The 22,137-nt window shown below is 40.3% G+C and overlaps 2 protein-coding genes across 4 annotated transcripts in view; one reads left to right on the top strand and one right to left on the bottom strand.

Annotated features, from left to right (window-relative positions):
- Positions 1–1,140: 1,140 nt before the first annotated feature.
- On the top strand, positions 1,141–19,834 carry hdhd2 (haloacid dehalogenase-like hydrolase domain containing 2). 3 transcript variants are annotated; one of them, XM_062031723.1, is made up of 10 exons: positions 1,358–1,370; positions 7,301–7,359; positions 7,481–7,589; positions 7,671–7,773; positions 10,291–10,396; positions 10,497–10,581; positions 10,648–10,813; positions 14,707–14,757; positions 18,646–18,709; positions 18,772–19,834. In XM_062031723.1, exons 2-10 carry the CDS (start codon positions 7,350–7,352, stop codon positions 18,873–18,875), a joined length of 798 nt encoding a protein of 265 aa, XP_061887707.1. In that variant the 5' UTR covers positions 1,358–1,370; positions 7,301–7,349; the 3' UTR covers positions 18,876–19,834. The 3 variants fall into 3 exon arrangements, with proteins under 3 accessions (XP_061887708.1, XP_061887709.1, XP_061887707.1); XM_062031724.1 differs by lacking the exon at positions 7,301–7,359 and having other exon boundaries at positions 1,141–1,370; XM_062031725.1 differs by lacking the exon at positions 7,301–7,359 and having other exon boundaries at positions 1,315–1,361.
- Positions 19,835–20,685: 851 nt separating this feature from the next.
- katnal2 (katanin p60 subunit A-like 2) overlaps positions 20,686–22,137 on the bottom strand; it is a 41,720-nt gene continuing 40,268 nt past the window's right edge. The window contains exons 15-16 of the mRNA XM_062032241.1: positions 21,444–21,546; positions 20,686–20,853 (exon numbers count right to left, since the gene is read on the bottom strand). Of these exons, the coding sequence (XP_061888225.1) occupies positions 20,714–20,853; positions 21,444–21,546 (243 nt within the window). The 3' untranslated portion in view covers positions 20,686–20,713. The remainder of the gene's footprint in view (positions 20,854–21,443; positions 21,547–22,137) is intronic.

Here is a 22,137-nt window from a genome sequence, read left to right as displayed (position 1 = left end):
TACAAATAACTTTAATATATGTTTTGCACAATTCTAACATGCAATGCAGGAGCAAAGAAAAAGAGACAAAGATGTATATTCACCATGTAGAGGTAACATGAGAAGAGGATTTATGGCAAGCGCTTTCTGGCATCCTGTCGAGAGAAGGGCTTTAATATTTTGCTATAATACCAGGCATCATAATAAATCTATCCTGCACTAATGCGATATGTCTGTTAGTTGTTAGTGGAATGGGACACATATGTTTTTTTCCTCTTATCACTAATGAGTGATTTAGTGGTTAAGGATAACACTCTTAAATGATTACAAGGTATTAAATTGATTGAGTAGAAAAAATACAAATTAAATGCCTTGATTGCACAAATATTGTGCATAGGAGGTTGTTTTGTTGTCTTTATTTGTCTACTTTTTTCTTTCCTTTTAATACTTTGTATTCTTTATTGTTATTATGTTACTATTTGTAGTACAATACGCGGAAACGCAAAGTTTTTTTTTATTGTATTTGTTTATTTATTGAACAACAAACTTATATTTATAATTCACTCAACAGGTACAGATAGAGTATTAAATATTAATAATAAAAAGACAAAAAAGGCTACCTAAATAATTTTAAATGTTTTTAACAAAAATATAAATTTAAGGGCTTTTGTACTCTTAATCATTCTCCAAGATTTGATTGATAATTGTAAACAATAATAATAATAATAATATATTTTATTTGTAAAAAGCACTTTACATTGTGTAAACAATCTCAAAGTGCTACAATGTATTAAAAATAAATAATATAAAAAATAAAAAGATAATAAAAATAAAAACTAGAACAGCCAAATAGCTAAAACTAGTATGTATATATCTAAAAAAAAAAAGGCTTAAAAAAACAAAACATTAAGCCAATTAGAAAATGTAGGCTTTACTTTTATAAATCGACATTTATGTGGAAAACATTTTGCCTGGAGCATAATAATGTTGACAAACATTGCTATGTTACAGTCGTTTGTTAAAAAAAATATCAAATTTGATCTCTTCTATATGAAATGCAAAGTGATTTCTTGCAAATAAGTATACTGTAGCTCGGGTATGACTTAAAATGACCATTTCTAACTGCGGGGGGCGCTAAGGAGCAAGAAAACACAACAACGCGTAATATACTGAGACGAAGAAGACTTAAACCGGAAGCAGGACACAAAGTCACTAAGCCATATTATATTGAAGACGAAGAAGACAAACCGGAAGCAGGACAAAAACACGCGCCATATATTCAAGACTAAGACTTAAACCGGAAGTAGGACAAAAACACGCGCCATATTATATTGAAGACGAAGAAGACGTAAACCGGAAGCGGGACCAGGCTTCATAAGAAGGTTAGCCAGGTAAACTTTATGCATATTATTTAATATTCATGTACAATGTTTCCAATCAGGCATGTCAAACCATTAAAACTATCGACATAGAATGACGTGTGCAGCTGGGATGGGCTCCGGTTACACGCCGTGACCCTGTAGGAGACAAGCATTAGAAAATGGATGGATATTGCTATAATTAATATTTGATAATAATAGTATCTGAGGGTTTGACTCATACTTTGACTTCCTCAAAGTTTTGTAATCAATCAGAAATAATAACTGCTGAGATGTGCCAAACATGTACAACTGTGGAGTGTTTTGCATTTTACCCATCATGCATTGTGATGAATTTAAGTGGGTGTACATTTGACATTTTTATGTTGCTTTTTTTAATAATATCCACAAAGTTCAGTGAGCAGGTTGTGTTGTGTGTGACCATGTGTGTGTTTACTTTTTGTGTTCCTTTTTTTGCTTGTTTGGATTGCATCATATAAGTAAATGCTGTGCTGCACTCTCTCAAACTGTTTTTCTTAAGATTTTGTTGTGGCTTGTGCGGCCCTTTTGAGACACTCGTGATTTAGGACTATATAAGTAAACATTGATTGATTGATTGATATTTGAAAATCATATTGCAATTAAATCATTTTGTGAGGCATCCGTAAACAGAGATGAAGTAAACAATGGACACGTTACAGTAATAATTGTTACTGTACCTAATGCTGTATGGACATTGTTAATGTACCTAATACTATATGGACATTGTTACTGTACCTAATACTGTATGAACATTGTTAATGTACCCAATACTGTATGAACATTGTTAATGTACCTAATACTGTATTGACATTGTTACTGTACCTAATACTGTTTGGACATTGTTACTGTACCTAATGCTGTATGGACATTGTTAATGTACCTAATACTGTATGGACATTGTTACTGTACCTAATGCTGTATGGACATTGTTACTGTACCTAATACTGTATGAACATTGTTAATGTACCTAATACTGTATGGACATTGTTACTGTACCTAATACTGTATGGACATTGTTACTGTACCTAATGCTGTATGGACAGTGTTAATGTACCTACTACTGTATGGACATTGTTACTGTACCTAATGCTGTATGGACATTGTTAATGTACCTAATACTGTATGAACATTGTTAATGTACCTAATACTGTATGGACATTGTTACTGTACCTAATACTGTATTGACATTGTTACTGTACCTAATACTGTATGGACATTGTTACTGTACCTAATGCTGTATGGACATTGTTAATGTACCTAATACTATATGGACATTGTTACTGTACCTAATACCGTATAGACATTGTTAATGTACCTAATACTGTATGGACATTGTTACTGTACCTAATGCTGTATGGACATTGTTAATGTACCTAATACTGTATGGACATTGTTACTGTACCTAATACTTTATGGACATTGTTAATGTACCTAATACTGTATTGACATTGTTACTGTACCTAATACTGTATGGACATTGTTACTGTACCTAATGCTGTATGGACATTGTTAATGTACCTAATACTGTATGGACATTGTTACTGTACCTAATGCTGTATGGACATTGTTAATGTACCTAATACTGTATGGACGTTGTTACTGTACCTAATACTTTATGGACATTGTTACTGTACCTAATACTTTATGGACATTGTTAATGTACCTAATACTGTATTGACATTGTTACTGTACCTAATACTGTATTGACATTGTTAATGTACCTAATACTGTATGGACATTGTTAATGTACCTAATACTGTATTGACATTGTTACTGTACCTAATGCTGTATGGACATTGTTAATGTACCTAATACTGTATGGACATTGTTACTGTACCTAATGCTGTATGGACATTGTTACTGTACCTAATACTGTATTGACATTGTTACTGTACCTAATACTGTATGGACATTGTTTATGTACCTAATGCTGTATGGACATTGTTAATGTACCTAATAGTGTATGGACATTGTTACTGTACCTAATACTGTATGGACATTGTTGAATTACTGTGATACAGAGATTGTATTGTGTTGGTGTACCTAATGTTTAGGCCAGCGTGAGTAATAACTACCATTCACTAATCTTCAACAACTAAAACTCTGGTTAAAAATAAGACTTCTATTCTTTTGAGAAGTTAACCTAAACAAAGAGTCAACAATAATGTACATTTTTTTAAAAATATTTAACTCAAACTATGTCTGTTCTTCTTTCAAGAACAGAAACTGATCAATAAGTCAACAATGATAGGAAAAAGTAAATTTTTGCTTCCGGATAATTCTCGCCATCACACATATTATTACACTCTATATAATAATATGTAACATAATGTATCATTGAAGTGGCATTTGTCTGTACAGTAGTTAGTTGTAAGCTGATACAGGACCATGTAAGCAAGTCCCTCAAACTGATAACTACATGACAAAAATCCAAGCATGTCTAAATAATAAAAGGGGCTGAAACTGCTTCTAAATGACATCCACGCCACAAATCTGCATTCTAGGCAGCAAAGCGTACAATTTGAATACAAACCACTCGATAATCCTCTCAATGTGTCCTGATCCAGGTTTGAACAACTCAGTAATCTGATACATGGTGCCAATTCTCATGTGAATTATCATGTTATAAAAAAAAAAGCTTTTTTTAAAACTGTCTAAACCTCCATTTACTGTGATCATTTTATCAGGTTAACAAATCATTCTGAGACTTAAGGAAAAGTAGCTTTTATCACAGGATAGAGATGAGCCCGCTACACATGAACGATACTACACGTACATCACATGTCCAGTTGCTGGATTCATAACATTTTTCATGTTTAAAAAATAGTCGGTCAGTCTGTAGAATATTTACTTTCGGATTGTTTAGATTTACTCTCTATTTTATGCTGCAGCTGTTACATATACTGTAATATTGTACATGGTAATTGTAATAAATTGTATATATTATATAAACATATAATATATCATATACTGTAAATATAATATGTAAATATTACATATACACTACCGTTCAAAAGTTTGGGGTCACCCAAACAATTTAGTGGAATAGCCTCCATTTCTAAGAACAAGAATAGACTGTCGAGTTTCAGATGAAAGTTCTCTTTTTCTGGCCATTTTGAGCGTTTAATTGAGCCCACAAATGTGATGCTCCAGAAACTCAATCTGCTCAAAGGAAGGTGAGTTTTGTAGCTTCTGTAACGAGCTAAAGTGTTTTCAGATGTGTGAACATGATTGCACAAGGGTTTTCTAATCATCAATTAGCCTTCTGAGCCAATGAGCAAACACATTGTACCACTAGAACACTGGAGTGATAGTTGCTGGAAATGGGCCTCTATACACCTATGTAGATATTGCACCAAAAAGCAGACATTTGCAGCTAGAATAGTCATTTACCACATTAGCAATGTATAGAGTGTATTTCTGTAAAGTTAAGACTAGTTTAAAGTTATCTTCATTGAAAAGTACAGTGCTTTTCCTTCAAAAATAAGGACATTTCCATGTGACCCCAAACTTTTCAACGGTAGTGTATGTTATATTTTATATTGCTACTACGGTACATTTTTAGTCTACTTTATACCTGCATTATCCTTTCCATCCTTACACTTTCCATCCTTTGTTACTGAGCTACTGTGTGGAACAATTTCCCTTGTGGATCATTAAAGTTTGTCTAAGTCTAAGATGCACTATCAGCAGGGTTCCCCGCCGTGGCAAAATTGAAGCCGCCACACCTTAAAAATAAGCAAATTAAAGTAAAATAATGTATTGTAATCTCCAGAAGAAGTCAAAAGTCTGACACTATTTTTAACTTTTATTACAAATCTTATGCTAACAACGGGCCCAATTACTTCCTGTTCAGGCGGGGTACACCCTGGACACGTCACCACTTCATTGCGTATAGACAACATTCACAATATGTTAATAGTAATTAATAATAACATCCATCCATTTTCTACCGCTTGTCCCTTTTGAGGTGGCGGGGGGCGCTGGAGCCTATCTCAGCTGCATTCGGGCGGAAGGCGGGGTACACCCTGGACAAGTCACCACTTCATTGCAGATAGACAACATTCACAATATGTCAATGCTAATTAATAGTAACATATTTGTTTTTAAATTTATGTGTACATTTTTGTGAGCCTTTTTAAAGAAAATGATGTCATAGCAAGTTGTACGATGACGTCATGGTGACCACGCCCCCACCGCAACAGCTATTTTTGGGAAAGCCTGTATCGGCATCTAATGTGTTGCTGTCCAAAACAATGTTTAGCTGTCGTGGTTTTATTTGGAAAATCCAAAATAAGTAACTTAATTACAAAAAAAAAAAGCTTTGCACACAAATACCAAAGTAAAAGTGTACTTTTACGGGATTGAAATTAGGATGTGTTAAGTATAAGTGTCATGTCTGTGATTATGTTTTGTTTTAGTCATGTTGGGATTTGGTTTTGGACTTTTTGTGCACTTTTATTTGTCACCATAGCAACCATTAGTTTCACCTGGTTCACCTGTCTTGTCACGCACCTGTTTTCACTGATCACGTCACTATTTAAATCTGTCTGTTTCTGTTGTTGGTCCTGGCGTCCTCACACTATTTCAGCACTCTGCTTCATGTCATGTCACAGTTCTTTGCCAAGTAAGTTTTGTTCATTTATGCCACAATGAGTGTTTTTGTTTAATTGTTCATAGTTTCTGCATTTATGCAAGTTTTGTGTTTATTACCAAGTTTTGTATTTCCGCCTTTGTGCACGCCTTTTGTTTTCCTAGTCAAGTTTTTTACCTCCACTGTGAGCGCCTTTTGTTTATTCCTTTTTTTTATTTGTTAAAATTAAATCATGTATTTAAATTCACGTCTTGCACGCGCCAATTTTCCTTTGCCTTCCGGAGGAACACAACCCAAGAATCAAGTCTTGACAATAAGTGTATATGATATACTGTAGAGCAGTGTTTTTCAACCTTTTTTGAGCCAAGGCACATTTTTTGCGTTGAAAAAATGCGAAATCATTCAAAAACCAAACTCAGTTAACAGTAAAAAGTCGTTGTGGCAATTGTTGGGTATGACTTGAAAGCATAACCAAGCATGCATCACTATAGCTCTGGTGTTTTACTTCTTGTCTTGCGTTTCTATTTTGGTGACTTTTTCTCTTTTTTTGGTATTTTCCTGTAGCAGTTTCATGTCTTCCTTTGAGCGATATTTCCCGCATCTACTTTGTTTTAGCAATCAGGAATGTTTCAGTTGTTTTTATCCTTCTTTGTGGGGACATTGTTGATTGTCATGTCATGTTCGGATGCACATTGTCTTTGCTCCACAGTAAGTCTTTGCTGTCGTCCAGCATTCTGTTTTTGTTTACTTTGTAGCCAGTTCAGTTTGTTCTGCATAGCCTTCCCTAAACTTCAATGCCTTTTCTTAGGGGCACTCACCTTTTGTTTATTTTTGGTTTAAGCATTAGACACTTTTTTACCTGCACACTGCCTCCCGCTGTTTCCCACATCTACAAAGCAATTAGCTACCTGCTGCCACCTACTGATATGGAAGAGTATTACACGGTTACTCTGCCGAGCTCTAGACAGCACCAACACTCAACAACAACACATCATTTGCAGACTAGAATTACTGCTTTGCAAAAAATATTTTTAACCCAAATAGGTGACATTAGATCATCTCCCACGGCACACCAGACTATATCCCGTGCCGCGGCACAGTGGTTGACAAACACTGGTGTAGGCAATCCACCACAATTCCCTCACGTTTTATTGTATTGCTCTCTTATTATTTATTGCCACTTTTGTTTTGTAATACTTCCAGCAAATAGTTTGTTTTGAGAGCGTTCGTCATTTTATTTTGAAGTCCTAACTTCCTGTAGTAGTGACATGGTCTTCCTGTGTCCTGACTCGCTGGTTTATTGTCCCATTTACTTTCTGTAAAGCAGCAGTTCCATTGGCAGCAAAACAGGCCCAGAGCATAATACTACCACCACCATGCTTGACGGTAGGTATGGTGTTCCTGGGATTAAAGGCCTCACCTTTTCTGCTTCTGGACACGACTAATCGGTGGCTTTAAGCCTGCACGCCGCCTCCCTGTGTCATGTCCACCATGTTTCCTCTCCCAGGTGTGAAAATGGCGAGCAGACGTGCGCTGAAGGCCGTCCTGGTGGACCTGAGTGGAACTCTGCACGTGGACGACACGGCGGTCCCCGGGGCGCAGGACGCCCTCCACAGGTGGGAGGAGTCATGTCGTCACGGCAACTCCTTTTCTATCTCCAAAGGTGACACGTGTTCTTCATGTGCGGGTGCTGTCAGGTTACGGCGGGCGTCGCTCGCCGTGAAGTTTGTGACCAACACCACGAAAGAGAGCAAGAGGAACCTGCTGGGAAGACTGCGAGGACTCAACTTTGACCTCCAGGTGAAGCAGACGACTCCTTGGGTTCTTGTCCGTTTAATCAATATGAAGTGCGGAAGGCGGGGTACACCCCGGACAAGTCACCACCTCATCACAGGGCCAACACAGACAGACAACATTTACACACTAGGGACCATTTAGTGTTGCCAGTCAGCCTATCCCCAGGTGCATGTCTTTAGAGGTGGGAGGGGCCTATCCCCAGGTGCATGTCTTTAGAGGTGGGAGGGGCCTATCCCCAGGTGCATGTCTTTGGAGGTGGGAGGGGCCTATCCCCAGGTGCATGTCTTTGGAGGTGGGAGGGGCCTATCCCCAGGTGCATGTCTTTAGAAGTGGGAGGGGCCTATCCCCAGGTGCATGTCTTTGGAGGTGGGAGGGGCCTATCCCCAGGTGCATGTCTTTAGAAGTGGGAGGGGCCTATCCCCAGGTGCATGTCTTTGGAGGTGGGAGGGGCCTATCCCCAGGTGCATGTCTTTGGAGGTGGGAGGGGCCTATGCCCAGGTGCATGTCTTTAGAGGTGGGAGGGGCCTATCCCCAGGTGCATGTCTTTGGAGGTGGGAGGGGCCTATCCCCAGGTGCATGTCTTTAGAAGGGGGAGGGGCCTGTCCCCAGGTGCATGTCTTTGGAGGTGGGAGGGGCCTATCCCCAGGTGCATGTCTTTGGAGGTGGGAGGGGCCTATCCCCAGGTGCATGTCTTTGGAGGTGGGAGGGGCCTGTCCCCAGGTGCATGTCTTTGGAGGTGGGAGGGGCCTATCCCCAGGTGCATGTCTTTGGAGGTGGGAGGGGCCTATGCCCAGGTGCATGTCTTTGGAGGTGGGAGGGGCCTATGCCCAGGTGCATGTCTTTAGAGGTGGGAGGGGCCTATCCCCAGGTGCATGTCTTTGGAGGTGGGAGGGGCCTATCCCCAGGTGCATGTCTTTGGAGATGGGAGGGGCCTATCTCCAGGTGCATGTCTTTAGAGGTGGGAGGGGCCTATCTTCAGGTGCATGTATTTGGAAGTGGGAGGGGCCTATCCCCAGGTGCATGTCTTTAGAGGTGGGAGGGGCCTATCTTCAGGTGCATGTATTTGGAAGTGGGAGGGGCCTATCCCCAGGTGCATGTCTTTAGAGGTGGGAGGGGCCTATCCCCAGGTGCATGTGTTTAGAGGTGGGAGGAAGCCGGAGTAGAACCCACACAGTCACGGGTGAGAACACGCAAACTCCACACAGAAAGATTGGACGGGATTGAACTCAGGACTTTCGTGTTGTGAGGCACGTGCACTAACCCCTGTGCCACCGTGCTGCCCTTGTTTGCAACATAATTATTATATATTTTCTTCTCTATGTATTTGTTTTACTTTTGAAAAAAAATAGATTTATCGGAAAGTTACGGACAAATCACATTTACAGCATTCTCTTTGCGTTTAGTTTTTGCACTTTCTGTACATTTTAGTTGATTTAGTTTACATTCATAAATACTTACAACCTTATTAAAAATAAGATATTCTTCATCTCAGTATGTTAATAATGACGGACTTAATTATATATTACAAAACTGTTGTATTAAACATTCACGGCACCCGAGGGTCTTGTGAGATGACGCCGGCTGCTGCCAGATCATTAATAAGAAAAAACGACCGACATGAAGGCGAGAAACACTTTTTTATTTCAACAGACTCTCGCGCCGTACCTGCCGTAAAACTCTAAAGACCGACCGCACGGTTCCTGTCTTCACAATGAAAGCGCTGCTTCATCCTGCCTGCGCTAACAAAATAAGAGTCTCTCTAGAGCTCAGGCGCAAATAGTCCATCTTTTCAGGTCCGGCTTCATTTGGAGGTTTTGTTTTTCTTTTGTGTTTTTTTGCTCACTTTCGTTTTAAAGTGTCATGGCCAATTATGCAAGTTGGAAAATGTACAGCCACAGCTACAACGCAGTCCTATCTCGAGATAGATAGTGTCAGAATAATTGTATGTAAGTTATCACAAAACTTTCCCGGCGAGAGGACAAGAGCTGTCTTTGATCTTACCAAGCAAAAGGCTTGTAAAACTCCACCGTGTACGACGGGAAGCGACATGAAGGTGTCGGTTTCTTTGATCTATTGTGATCCACAGGAAGATCTTGTCTTGACCCGAGATCTACAAAGGGGAGAGGAAGCAGGACCTGACGCAAGCTCCAGGCAGCTTTTCTTTGAATTGTTTTGTGACCGAGGGCAACGGCTCTTTATGACCACCTCCCCTTAGAAACACCCGTTGCCCTGTAATCAGGGAAAGTCCAAGTAAAAGAGGAGGCGTGCAATCCTTTCGTCAGAGCGTGGTGAGACACTGTACAAGAGTACAGGTGTACGCGCTCTCCTCATTCAGCTAAATTGAATCCTGTCTCTGTTTAATTCCTTGCTTCTTGTCTGTTTAATAGATGTCATCGGTGTTTGAACCTGACAGATGGATAATACTTTATTGATTCCCTCAGGAGAAGTAGTTGTTGCAGGTCGTTGGTGCGCCAATGAGATAACATTCATTCATTGAGTGGTTGAACGTCCACTTGGCAGGAAAATGAGATCTTCACGTCTCTGAGTGCTGCCAGGAGTCTCCTGGAGAAGACCAGGCTCAGACCCTTGCTGCTGGTGGAGGACGGCGCCCTGGAGGACTTTGCAGGTACACGCCTCAAGCATGCGAGGGACGTGTTTGCTGCAAGAACCTCCGAGAATTGTCTACAAGGCGACAACTGGTCACAGAAAGTCGTCTCACCTGGCAGGTATCGACACCTCGGAACCAAACGCTGTTGTGGTCGGACTGGCTCCTGAGCACTTCAACTACCAGACTATGAACACGGCCTTCAGGTGATGAAATACACACATACACAGTAGTAGATAGACACAAGGTTGTGTTTATGATGTTCTCCCCAGACTAGTTCTGGGTGGCGCTCCTCTCATCGCCATCCATAAGGCTCGTTACTACAAAAGGAAAGATGGTTTGGCCCTGGGCCCCGGACCCTTCGTCACCGGACTGGAGTACGCCACGGACTGTCAGGCCACCGTAGTGGGCAAGCCTGAGAAGACTTTCTTCACACAGGTGAGCTTTTTCCACTTTCTTCTTGGAGATATTTTCCACTAACCGCATGGCCACAACATTAGGTACAGCTCATATACTACACTGCAAAAAGTCAGTGTTCAAAAACAAGAAAAAAATATACAAAAATGAGGGGTATTTTATTTGAACTAAGCAAAATTATCTGCCAATAGAACAAGAAAATGTGGCTTGTCAAGACTTTCCAAAACAAGTCAAATTAGCTAACTTCAATGAAACTTAAAGGCCTACTGAAATGATTTTTTTAATTTAAACGGGAATAGCAGATCCATTCTATGTGTCATACTTGATCATTTTGCGATATTGCCATATTTTTGCTGAAAGGATTTAGTAGAGAAAATCGACGATAAAGTTCGCAACTTTTGCTCGCTGATAAAAAAAAGCCTTGCCTGTAGCGGAAGTAGCGTGACGTCACAGGAGCTAGTATTCCTCACAATTCCCCGTTGTTTACAATGGAGCGAGAGAGATTCGGACCGAGAAAGTGATGATTACCCCATTAATTCGAGCGAGGATGAAAGATTCATAGATGAGGAACGTTACAGTGAAGGACTTGAGAGGCAGTGATGGACGTATCTTTTTTCGCTCTGACCGTAACTTAGGTACAAGCTGGCTCATTGGATTCCACACTCTCCTTTTTCTATTGTGGATCACAGATTTGTATGTTAAACCACCTGGGATACTATATCCTCTTGAAAATGAGAGTCGAGAACGCAAAATGGACATTCAGTGCCTTTTATCTCCACGACAATACATCGGCGAAATGCTTTAGCTACAAGCTAACGTGATAGCATCTTGCTTTAACTGCATATAGAAACAAAAGAAATAAACCCCTGACTGGAAGGATAGATAGAAAATCAACAATACTATTAAACCGTGGACATGTAAATACACGGTTAATGCTTTCCAGGCTGGCGAAGGTTAACAATGCTGTGCTAACGACGCCATTGAAGCTAACTTAGCAACCGGACTGCACAGAGCTATGCTAAAAACATTAGCTCTCCACCTACGCCAGCCAGCCCTCATTTGCTCATCAACACCCGTGCTCACCTGCGTTCCAGCAATCGGCAGAAGGACGAAGGACTTCACCCGATGCGTTTGGCGGCCCGGAGACGTAGGAAGTCAAGGTGAAGTCGGCGGCTAGCGCGGCTAGCGCTCCAACAAAGTCCTCCTGGTTGTGTTGCTGTAGTCCGCTGCTAATACACTGATCCCACCTACAACTGTCTTCTTTGCAGCCTTCATTGTTCATTAAAAAAATTGCAAAAGATGTCCAGAATACTGTGGAATTATGAAATGAAAACAGAGCTTTTTGTATAGGATTCTACGGGGTACCATAACTTCCGTTACTCGGACTTCGTCACGCGCATACGTCATCATACCGCGATGTTTCAGCCGGATATTTCCCGGGAATTTTAAAAAGTCACTTTATAAGTTAACCCGGCCGTATTGGCATGTGTTGCAATGTTAAGATTTCATCATTAATATATAAACTATCAGACTGCGTGGTCGCTAGTAGTGGCTTTCAGTAGGCCTTTAAAATAAGTATATTCTCACTAATAACAAGTGCACTTTTCTTGGTAGAAAAAACAAATATGAGACCTTTTTGTTCAATAGTTTGGGGTCACCCAAACAATTTAGTGGAATAGCCTTCATTTCTAAGAACAAGAATAGACTGTGGAGTTTCAGATGAAAGTTCTCTTTTTCTGGCCATTTGGAGCGTTTAATTGAGCCCACACATGTGATGCTCCAGAAACTCAATCTCCAATCAATCAATCAATCAGCTTTATTGTCCATTCTTACATGTACAAGACACATAAGAACTGAAATTACATTTTCGGCACAATCCTGCTAAGAGCAGACATACGTTACAGGGAGACAAGACGGGACCGCCAACGGATCAGCCTCACTTAGGCGCTCCTCAAAAAGGTGGGAAAAAGGTGACATTGGGGGGAGGGTGGAAGTAAAAAAAAATATCAGTCTGAGGCTGGACCCTCAGGAATGGTCCAGACTGAGTCCGAGGAAAAAAACCTCACATAGCATGGCACACATAAACAAGGTACATTTAATCACAACAAACTCGCAACAAAGTCATCCAACAGGACCTTGGAGGCCAGCAGCTGCTGTTGAGCGCTGCTCAGCCCCCACAACCCCGGAGGAATAAAGCAGTGGTGAAGGCGTTGATTGGGGAAGGGTATGTGCGTGCATGTATGCCCAATTAACTTGGGTGAGATGTTGGATTGTCTTTATGGGCCGAGGCCGGCCCCAAGAGTTCAAGAGTTCAAGAGTCCGACCCAGGTGCTTTTGAAGAAAAGGGAAAGGTCAAAAGCGTCCATCTTTGAGGAGTCCTCGGGGGAGTGTTTTCAAACAGCCTGTTCCTCAAGGCCATTCGAGGGAGTCAAATCGTAGATTAAGATGTTGTTTTTTTCTTCGAGCAGTCAAAACAATGACATTCCTGCTCTATATGCTGGCTCTGACAATTCCAATTTATTCTTTCTGTAACATCATCAAGATCGAATCTACCTTGCGATTCAAATCAGCAATCGCTCCAGTCTGTGATCCCACAGCACGACCCAATCCTTCCATTGCGTTGAACAGCCTGTTGGCCCCCTGCTCTGAAGGTCAGTTTTGTAGCTTCTGTAACGAGCTAAAGTGTTTTCAGATGTGTGAACATGATTGCACAAGGGTTTTCTAATCATCAATTAGCCTTCTGAGCCAATGAGCAAACACATTGTACCATTAGAACACTGGAGTGATAGTTGCTGGAAATGGGCCTCTATACACCTATGTAGATATTGCACCAAAAAGCAGACATTTGCAGCTAGAATAGTCATTTACCACATTAGCAATGTATAGAGTCTATTTCTGTAAAGTTAAGACTAGTTTAAAGTTATCTTCATTGAAAAGTACAGTGCTTTTCCTTCAAAAATAAGGACATTTACATGTGACCCCAAACTTTTGAACGGTAGTGTATGTTGAAAAATGTTCTTAAATGCAGTAAATGCTAGTGCCATTATCTTGACATAATGATATGCACTCGGCATTACATTTCTTGAAACCAGCAAACGTATACTAAAAACTAGTTTATTGTTCTTAATGGAAAGGCAACAAGGCAAGCGCTTGTTACTCTCGGGGTCTCCTAGCCGCTCAGGCTAATCATATTGTCTAAAAATGCATTTTTCCATGGATAACATGACATCATCGCGCCAAGTGTGTGCTCTTTCAGTCAATTAGTGTGCATATATACAGCCCGGCCCCCGGACAAACATGTTTTAATTGTAATTTTGAAGAATTTATCTGAATGTGCATGAACTATTTTTGTTCAAAATAGTTAGAAATGTTAAATGTTGAAATATTAACTGTCAGTTTACTGTACTGTGCCAACTGTACTACTATACGAGTACGTGTTTTCTATTGTTTCATTGGAAATAAAACAGCAAAGTCCATTTGGCTGTCATCTGTTTTAATTATGAGACACAATTGTGTCAAAGTAATTTTTTATTTCATGCTTGAAGTAAGAAATGATGACTTTAAAAAAGTAGTTTTCTACTTGTGAGTGTTGATGACACAGCTTTGCAACACTTGATATTCTAGTTTCAAGCATGTTTTACTCAATATAGCTCATCAAATCTCAGCAACAAGCTGTAATATCTTACTGACATCATTTAGGAGCAAAACAAAAACATAAAATCTGCTTAGTGAGAAGAATGATCGTATCAGACAGGAAATAAGCAAATATCAGCCTTATTTGACATATTTCATCTTACTTAGATTTCACTTTTTGCAGTGTGCATCTCTAATATTAGATGGTGTACCTAAAGTTGTGGCCGGTGATAATATCTTAGTAGTGAGTTTGAAGCTAATTGCTTGTTTCCTTCGTTTAGGCTCTTGCTGATTTGGGATGTAGCCCCGATGAAGCCGTCATGATAGGAGATGTGAGTATTCTGACATGGAAACACTACTTAGAGGGTCATAATTAGGGATGATGTTTGATAAGGAATTATCGAGTTCGAGCCTATTATGGAATCCTCTTATCGAACCGATTCCTTATCGATTCTCTTATGGAGTCCAGATAGGTTGTTGTATATGGAAAAAAACACACAATATTTGGTTTAACAAAAGCTCACTTTTATTATATAATAAAAAAATAAATCTAATAAATAAATAAATATTGACTGTTACCCACCTAAAAAAATTAAATACAATAAATAAATATTGACTGTTGTTACCCAAAGTATATTAAGTGGGATTTTTCAGAGAAACAAATATATACAGTAACACAAGAACAAGCTGTCTCTGTGATCACTATAGGTGTATAAATAATAATATAGTGTTAAATAAAATCAGTCCCTTGGGCACAAAACTGGAAATAATACAGCTCTCCAAAAAGTGCACTTCTGCTGCTATTGGAACATAACTGTTTGTTATGATGATTAACATTTTTGCACTTTATTTCTTTATTGAAAGAAAATTCTATGAAGAGAAAAGTTGTTTGCAAATGTGGTTACAATGCTAAAAAATGATAAGTTAAAGCTAAAAAAAGAAATACACTTTATTGAGTTAACATTATTTCTTTATGGGGGAAAAATGTTATGAGCGAGAGAATATAACAACTACACTACCCAGCATGCAACGGGAGTGACGAGCATGCGCGGTAGCCCCGAAAAGTGTTGCATGTTGCCACGCTGTGAAAGTAAACGTCAAGAAGTCAGCCAACACGCCTCGTCTGCATTATTTATAATTAGACAGACAACACATCTACAGTGTGATTTTGTAACGTTTACAAGGAAAGAAAAACAAAAGTTAAAAAAGGGAGATGTGTTGTATATATATGTATGTGCTGCGGTGTTGTATATATATGTATGTGCTGCAGTGTTGTATATATATGTATGTGCTGCAGTGTTGTATATATATGTATGTGCTGCAGTGTTGTATATATATGTATGTGCTGCAGTGTTATATATATATGTATGTGCTGCAGTGTTGTATATATATGTATGTGCTGCAGTGTTGTATATATATGTATGTGCTGCAGTGTTGTATATATATGTATGTGCTGCAGTGTTGTATATATATGTATGTGCTGCAGTGTTGTATATATATATGTATGTGCTGCAGTGTTGTATATATATGTATGTGCTGCAGTGTTGTATATATATGTATGTGCTGCGGTTGTTTTAAGAAGGTTGCGACAGCTGCCGTAAAGGAGGTGCGTTGCTAGCCTGGTTGCTATGTTTCAGGTTGGTGGTAAAAGTGTTGGTCATGTGTTTTACCCTGCTCAAATTTCTCAGTAAAGTTATTTATTGGATTATAGCTTTTGTTTTGAACTTTATTACACCTTGGAGCGCTTTTTCCCGTCCATTGTTTTCCTGCTTTCGCTATCTGCGCCTAATGACTGAGCTACGTGACGTCATTTCTTGTGATGTCCCACGGAGCATTTCTGGTCGGGACGGGATTCGAATAAAGAATCAACTCTTTTCCTTTACTATAGTGGTCTCGATAACGGGTACCGGTTCTCAAAAAGGGATTTGAGTCCGAGGACTCGGTTCTTTTCTTATCAAACAACCGGGAAAACGGGTTTGGAGTATCATCCCTAGTCATGATAGACAAACACAACTTTGGTCCCTGTTGTTATTTATGTTGTCCAGAAGTAGAGTAGAATTCCAATGGATGATATTTTTCAGTAATTAGCAGTAAGCTTGTCTCCAATACTACACAAATGGGAAAAGCTCCTTGTCAGGTTGAGGGTGTGTGGTGTGGAGGGTGTGTGGTGTGGAGGGTGTGTGGTGTGGAGGGGTTCATTTGCATCTGATAACTCAGCCTCTGAAAACGACAAGCAGTCCAGAAGTGGCATGGAAATAAGTTTGTACAGCAACAAGCACCACCTTTACATGTTATGTAGTACAGTGTTTTTCAACCTTTTTTGAGACAAGACACATTTTTTGCATTGAAAAAACACGGAGGCACACCACCAGCAGAAAACATTAAAAAATGAAACTCAGTTGACAGTAAAAAGTCGTTGCAATTGTTGGATAGGACTTTAAAGCATAACCAAGCATGCATCACTATAGCTCTTGTCTCAAAGTAGGTGTACTGTCACCACCTGTCACATCACACCCTGACATATTTGGACTTTTTTGCTGTTTTCCTGTGTGTAGTGTTTTACTTCTTGTCTTGCGCTCCTATTTTGGTGGCTTTTCCAGTTTTTTTGGTATTTTCCTGTAGCCGTTTCATGTCTTCCTTCCCGCATCTACTTCGTTTTAGCAATGAAGAATATTTCAGTTGTTTTTATCCTTCTTTGTGTAGACATTGATTGTCATGTCATGTTCGGATGTACATTGTCTTTGCTCCACAGTAAGTCTTTGCTGTCGTCCAGCATTCTGTTTTTGTTTACTTTGTAGCCAGTTCAGTTTTAGTTTGGTTCTGCATAGCCTTCCCTAAACTTCAATGCCTTTTCTTAGGGGCACTCACCTTTTGTTTTGTTGCGTCGACCAGTTCTTCCTCCCAGGGAATCTAAGTTGCTGGTCAATCCCAAGTTCTTTCGATGACATATATGCTGAGTAAGAAGGACCATCAAGACAGAATTGGAATATGTTCAAGTTTTGCTAAAGCTTTAGGAGATCGGCTTAACCAATACATTCATATCGGCTACTCTAGTTGATCTGACATTCAAACGGAAAAGCCAACTTCTTGCACACAAAGAAAGCCCCCATCTCCCCCCTCTCCCTCTCGCAACACTGATAAGGAAGATTTGGGGGTTTGGTTTCACATTCCTGATGGTTTAAGACACTAAACGGGCAATCTGAAGACAAAGACAGACTGGTAGAATATACAAAGGAAAAGTACTAGCTACTCTAAACATGGCTATGTAAAAATGAATAACTCTTAAACATATATGCATCCTCCACAGTTTATTTTCGGTTTAAGCATTAGACACCTTTTTACCTGCACACTGCCTCCCGCTGTTTCCCACATCTACAAAGCAATTAGCTACCGGCTGCCACCTACTGATATGGAAGAGTATTACACGGTTACTCTGCCGAGCTCCAGACAGCACCGACACTCAACAACAACACATCATTTGCAGACTAGAATTACTGCTTTGCAAATAATATTTTTTAACCCAAATAGGTGAAACTAGATCATCTCCCACGGCACACCAGACTGTATCTCACAGCACACTAGTGTGCCGCGGCACAGTGGTTGAAAAACAATGATGTAGACCACCAGGAAGTGTTATAAATGTAGATTAAAAGTTAAAGTAGCAATGATTGTCACACACACACTAGGTGTGGTGAAATTTGTCCTCTGCATTTGACCCATCCCCTTGATCACCCCCTGGGAGGGGAGGGGAGCAGTGGGCAGCAGCGGTGCCGCGCCCGGGAATCATTTTTGGTGATTTAACCCCCAATTCCAACCCTTGATGCTGAGTGCCAAGCAGGGAGGTAATGGCTCCCATTTGTATAGTCTTTGGTATGACTTGGCCGGGGTTTGAACTCACAACCTACCCATCTCAGGGCGGGACACTCTAACCACTAGGCCACTGAGTAGGCCATTAAAAATGGTAGAATATATTCCTGAATGTTCTGAACTCCCATTTCCATGGCAGTGTACTAAGTACATGTGCTATAGCAGATTTACGTGACCACACAAAAGTAGAAACCAGCGCCCCTGCTGGTTGCACCAAGTAGTGTCCTCTAATACTTTGACACAAATCATCAATTTGCAGAATTGTGAACAATCCCAAATTACGTGATTGGTTTAAAGGTAGGCTCCAACATAAAAAACAAAAGTTCCAGTTTGATATTTGTGTTGTCCTGCAGGACGCCAGGGATGATGTGGGAGGAGCTCAGAGCACAGGAATGTTGGGGATTTTGGTCCGAACTGGTGAGATGATCCTCTTTCCTCTTCAATGGAGCGTGGACTTGATGCATGATGTCATCTTGCAGGTAAATACCGACCAGGAGACGAGAATAAAGTCAACCCTGCACCTCACCTCACGTGTGACACGTTCCCAGACGCTGTTGATCATATCCTTCACAACTTACTCTAATAGTGTTTTTCAACCTTTTTTGAGCCAAGGCACATTTTTTGCCTTGAAAAAATGCGGAAGCACACCACCGGCAGAAAACATTCAAATACCAAACTCAGTTGACAGTAAAAAGTCGTTGTTGGGTATGACTTTAAAGCATGCATCACTATAGCTCTTGTCTCAAAGTAGGTGTACTGTCACCACCTGTCACATCACACCCTGACTTATTTGGACTTTTTTGCTGTTTTCCTGTGTGTAGTGTTTTAGTTCTTGTCTTGCGCTCCTATTTTGGTGGCTTTTTCTCTTATTTTGGTATTTTCCTGTTGCAGTTTCATGTCTTCCTTTGAGCGATATTTCCCACATCTACTTTGTTTTAGCAATCAAGAATATTTCACTTGTTTTTATTAGGGATGGCCGATAAATGCTTTAAAATGTAATATCGGAAATTATTGGTATCGGTTTCAAAATTATCAGTATCTGTTTCAAAAAGTAAAATGTATGTTTTTTGAAAAGGCCGCGGTGTACACGGCCGTAGGGAGAAGTACGGAGCGCCAATAAACCTTAAAGGCACTGCCTTTGCGTGCCGGCCCAGTCACATAATATCTACGGCTTTTCACACACACAAGTGAATGTAAGGCATACTTGGTCAACAGCCATACAGGTCACACTGAGGGTTGCCGTATAAACAAGTTTAACACTGTTACAAATATGCGCCACACTGTGAACCCACACCAAACAAGAATGACAAACACATCTCGGGAGAACACCCGCACCGTAACACAACATAAACACAACACAACAAATACCCAGAACCCCTTGCAGCACTAACTCTTCCGGGACGCTACAATATACACCCACCGCTACCCCCTCCCCACCTCAACCTCCTCATGCATCTCTCAGAGAGAGCGTGTCCCAAATTCCAAGCTGCTGTTTTGAGGCATGTTAAAAAAAATAATGCACTTTGTGACTTCAATAATAAATATGGCAGTGCCATGTTGGCATTTTTTTTTGCATAACTTGAGTTGATTTATTTTGCAAAACCTTGTTACATTGTTTAATGCAAAATTAAGCATAATAATGTGTTCATTCCACCACTGTATATATCGGTATCGCTTGATATTGGTTGGTTAAGAGTTGGACAATATCGGAATATCGGATATCGACAAAAAAGCCATTATTGGACATGTCTAGTTTTTATCCTTCTTTGTGGGGACATTGTTGATTGTCATGTCATGTTGGGATGTACTTTGTGGACGCCGTCTTTGCTCCACAGTAAGTCTTTGCTGTCGTCCAGCATTTTGTTTTTGTTTACTTTGTAAGCCAGTTCAGTTTGAGTTTGGTTCTGCATAGCCTTCCCTAAGCTTCAATGCTTTCTCTTAGGGGCACTCACCTTTTGTTTATTTTTAAGCAATACACACAATTTTACCTGCACACTGCCTCCCGCTGTTCCTGACATCTACAAAGCAATTAGCTACCTGCTGCCACCTACTGATATGGAAGAGTATTACACGGTTACTCTGCCGAGCTCCAGACAGCACCGACACTCAACAACAACACATCATTTGCAGACTATAATTACTGCTTTGCAAATAATATTTTTAACCCAAATAGGTGAATTTTGGTAATCTCCCACGGCACACCAGACTGTATCTCATGGCACACTAGTGTGCCGCGGCACAGTGGTTGAAAAACACTGCTCTAACAGTCCACTTTACTCCTGCACTTCGTTATTTCATTGTCTAATATTTCTTGACTGGTTAAAACATTGTTCCCAGGAAGCTGGATAGAAATAACAACATTTAAATGAAGTGAAACTAAGTTAGTAGTTGCATTATTTTATTATTGTCAGGCCTGTTGGGTCAGACGGATTCAAACTCTTTCTCCCAGGCCAAGTGTCTCTCCATCAGGCCGCGGGCCGACGGTTTGGTGTGGGCGAGGACTTCCAGGAAGTCCTGCGTGACCACGGTTTCCAGCCTGATGGCGGGCATGCCTGTGTCTCCTGTGGAGGACGTCCACTTCCAGTCAGTGCGTTACAGAAAGTGTCTACCACTTCAAGTCAAGAATGACTTGAATGTACATACAGTGCACCTGGAAAGTAGTCACTTTTTCCTCATTTTTTACGTTACAGCATTATTCACAAATTGAAAAAATGCATTTTTGTCCTCATAATTCTACAGACAATACACTATATTGATAATGTGAGGGTTTTTTTATTTAGTAAATGTATTAAAAGTATTTAAAAAAAATCACATCTACATAAATATTCACAGCTTTTGATCAATACTTTGTTGATGAATTAGCAGCAATAAGAGCCTCGAGTCTTTTTGAATATGATGCCACACCTATCTGTGGGCACTTTACCATTACTTTGATGCAGCACCTCTCTATTGTTGGTGGTCATCAGCATGAAAATGTAAAAAAAAAGAAAACGTCTCACATTTTCATGATAAGGTTTTGTCTTTAGGAGAAAAATGAATGTATTCCATTGTGGAATGAGGCTACTCTCCAATGCAGTGTGGCGCCAACATGCAGCACAGCGTAGATATATACGGATGTCTTTGAATGCATCCTACTAGTGTCGGGTCCTACCGTCCTGATACGATTCCAGAGCCGCGAAGATTTTGCGCACTTGTCTCATGGCGGCCTCCTTACACACCAATCTGATGTCAGATCCGGAGTAGCCGTCCATCTCCTGCGGGACAAACACCACTTGATGATGATGATCATGTTTCAGTACGCTAGACAAACGCCACTTGATGATGATGATCATGTTTCAGTACGCTAGACAAACGCCACTTGATGATGATGATCATGTTTCAGTACGCTAGACAAACGCCACTTGATGATGATGATCATGTTTCAGTACGCTAGACAAACGCCACTTGATGATGATGATCATGTTTCAGTACGCTAGACAAACGCCACTTGATGATGATGATCATGTTTCAGTACGCTAGACAAACGCCACTTGATGATGATGATCATGTTTCAGTACGCTAGACAAACGCCACTTGATGATGATGATCATGTTTCAGTATGCTAGACAAACGCCACTTGATGATGATCATGTTTCAGTACGCTAGACAAACGCCACTTGATGATGATGATCATGTTTCAGTACGCTAGACAAACGCCACTTGATGATGATCATGTTTCAGTACGCTAGACAAACGCCACTTGATGATGATGATCATGTTTCAGTACGCTAGACAAACGCCACTTGATGATGATCATGTTTCAGTACGCTAGACAAACGCCACTTGATGATGATGATCATGTTTCA

This window comes from Entelurus aequoreus, linkage group LG21, assembly GCF_033978785.1.
Source record: "Entelurus aequoreus isolate RoL-2023_Sb linkage group LG21, RoL_Eaeq_v1.1, whole genome shotgun sequence".
Lineage (NCBI taxonomy): Eukaryota > Metazoa > Chordata > Actinopteri > Syngnathiformes > Syngnathidae > Entelurus > Entelurus aequoreus.
This window is presented reverse-complemented; position numbering and strand designations above follow the sequence as displayed.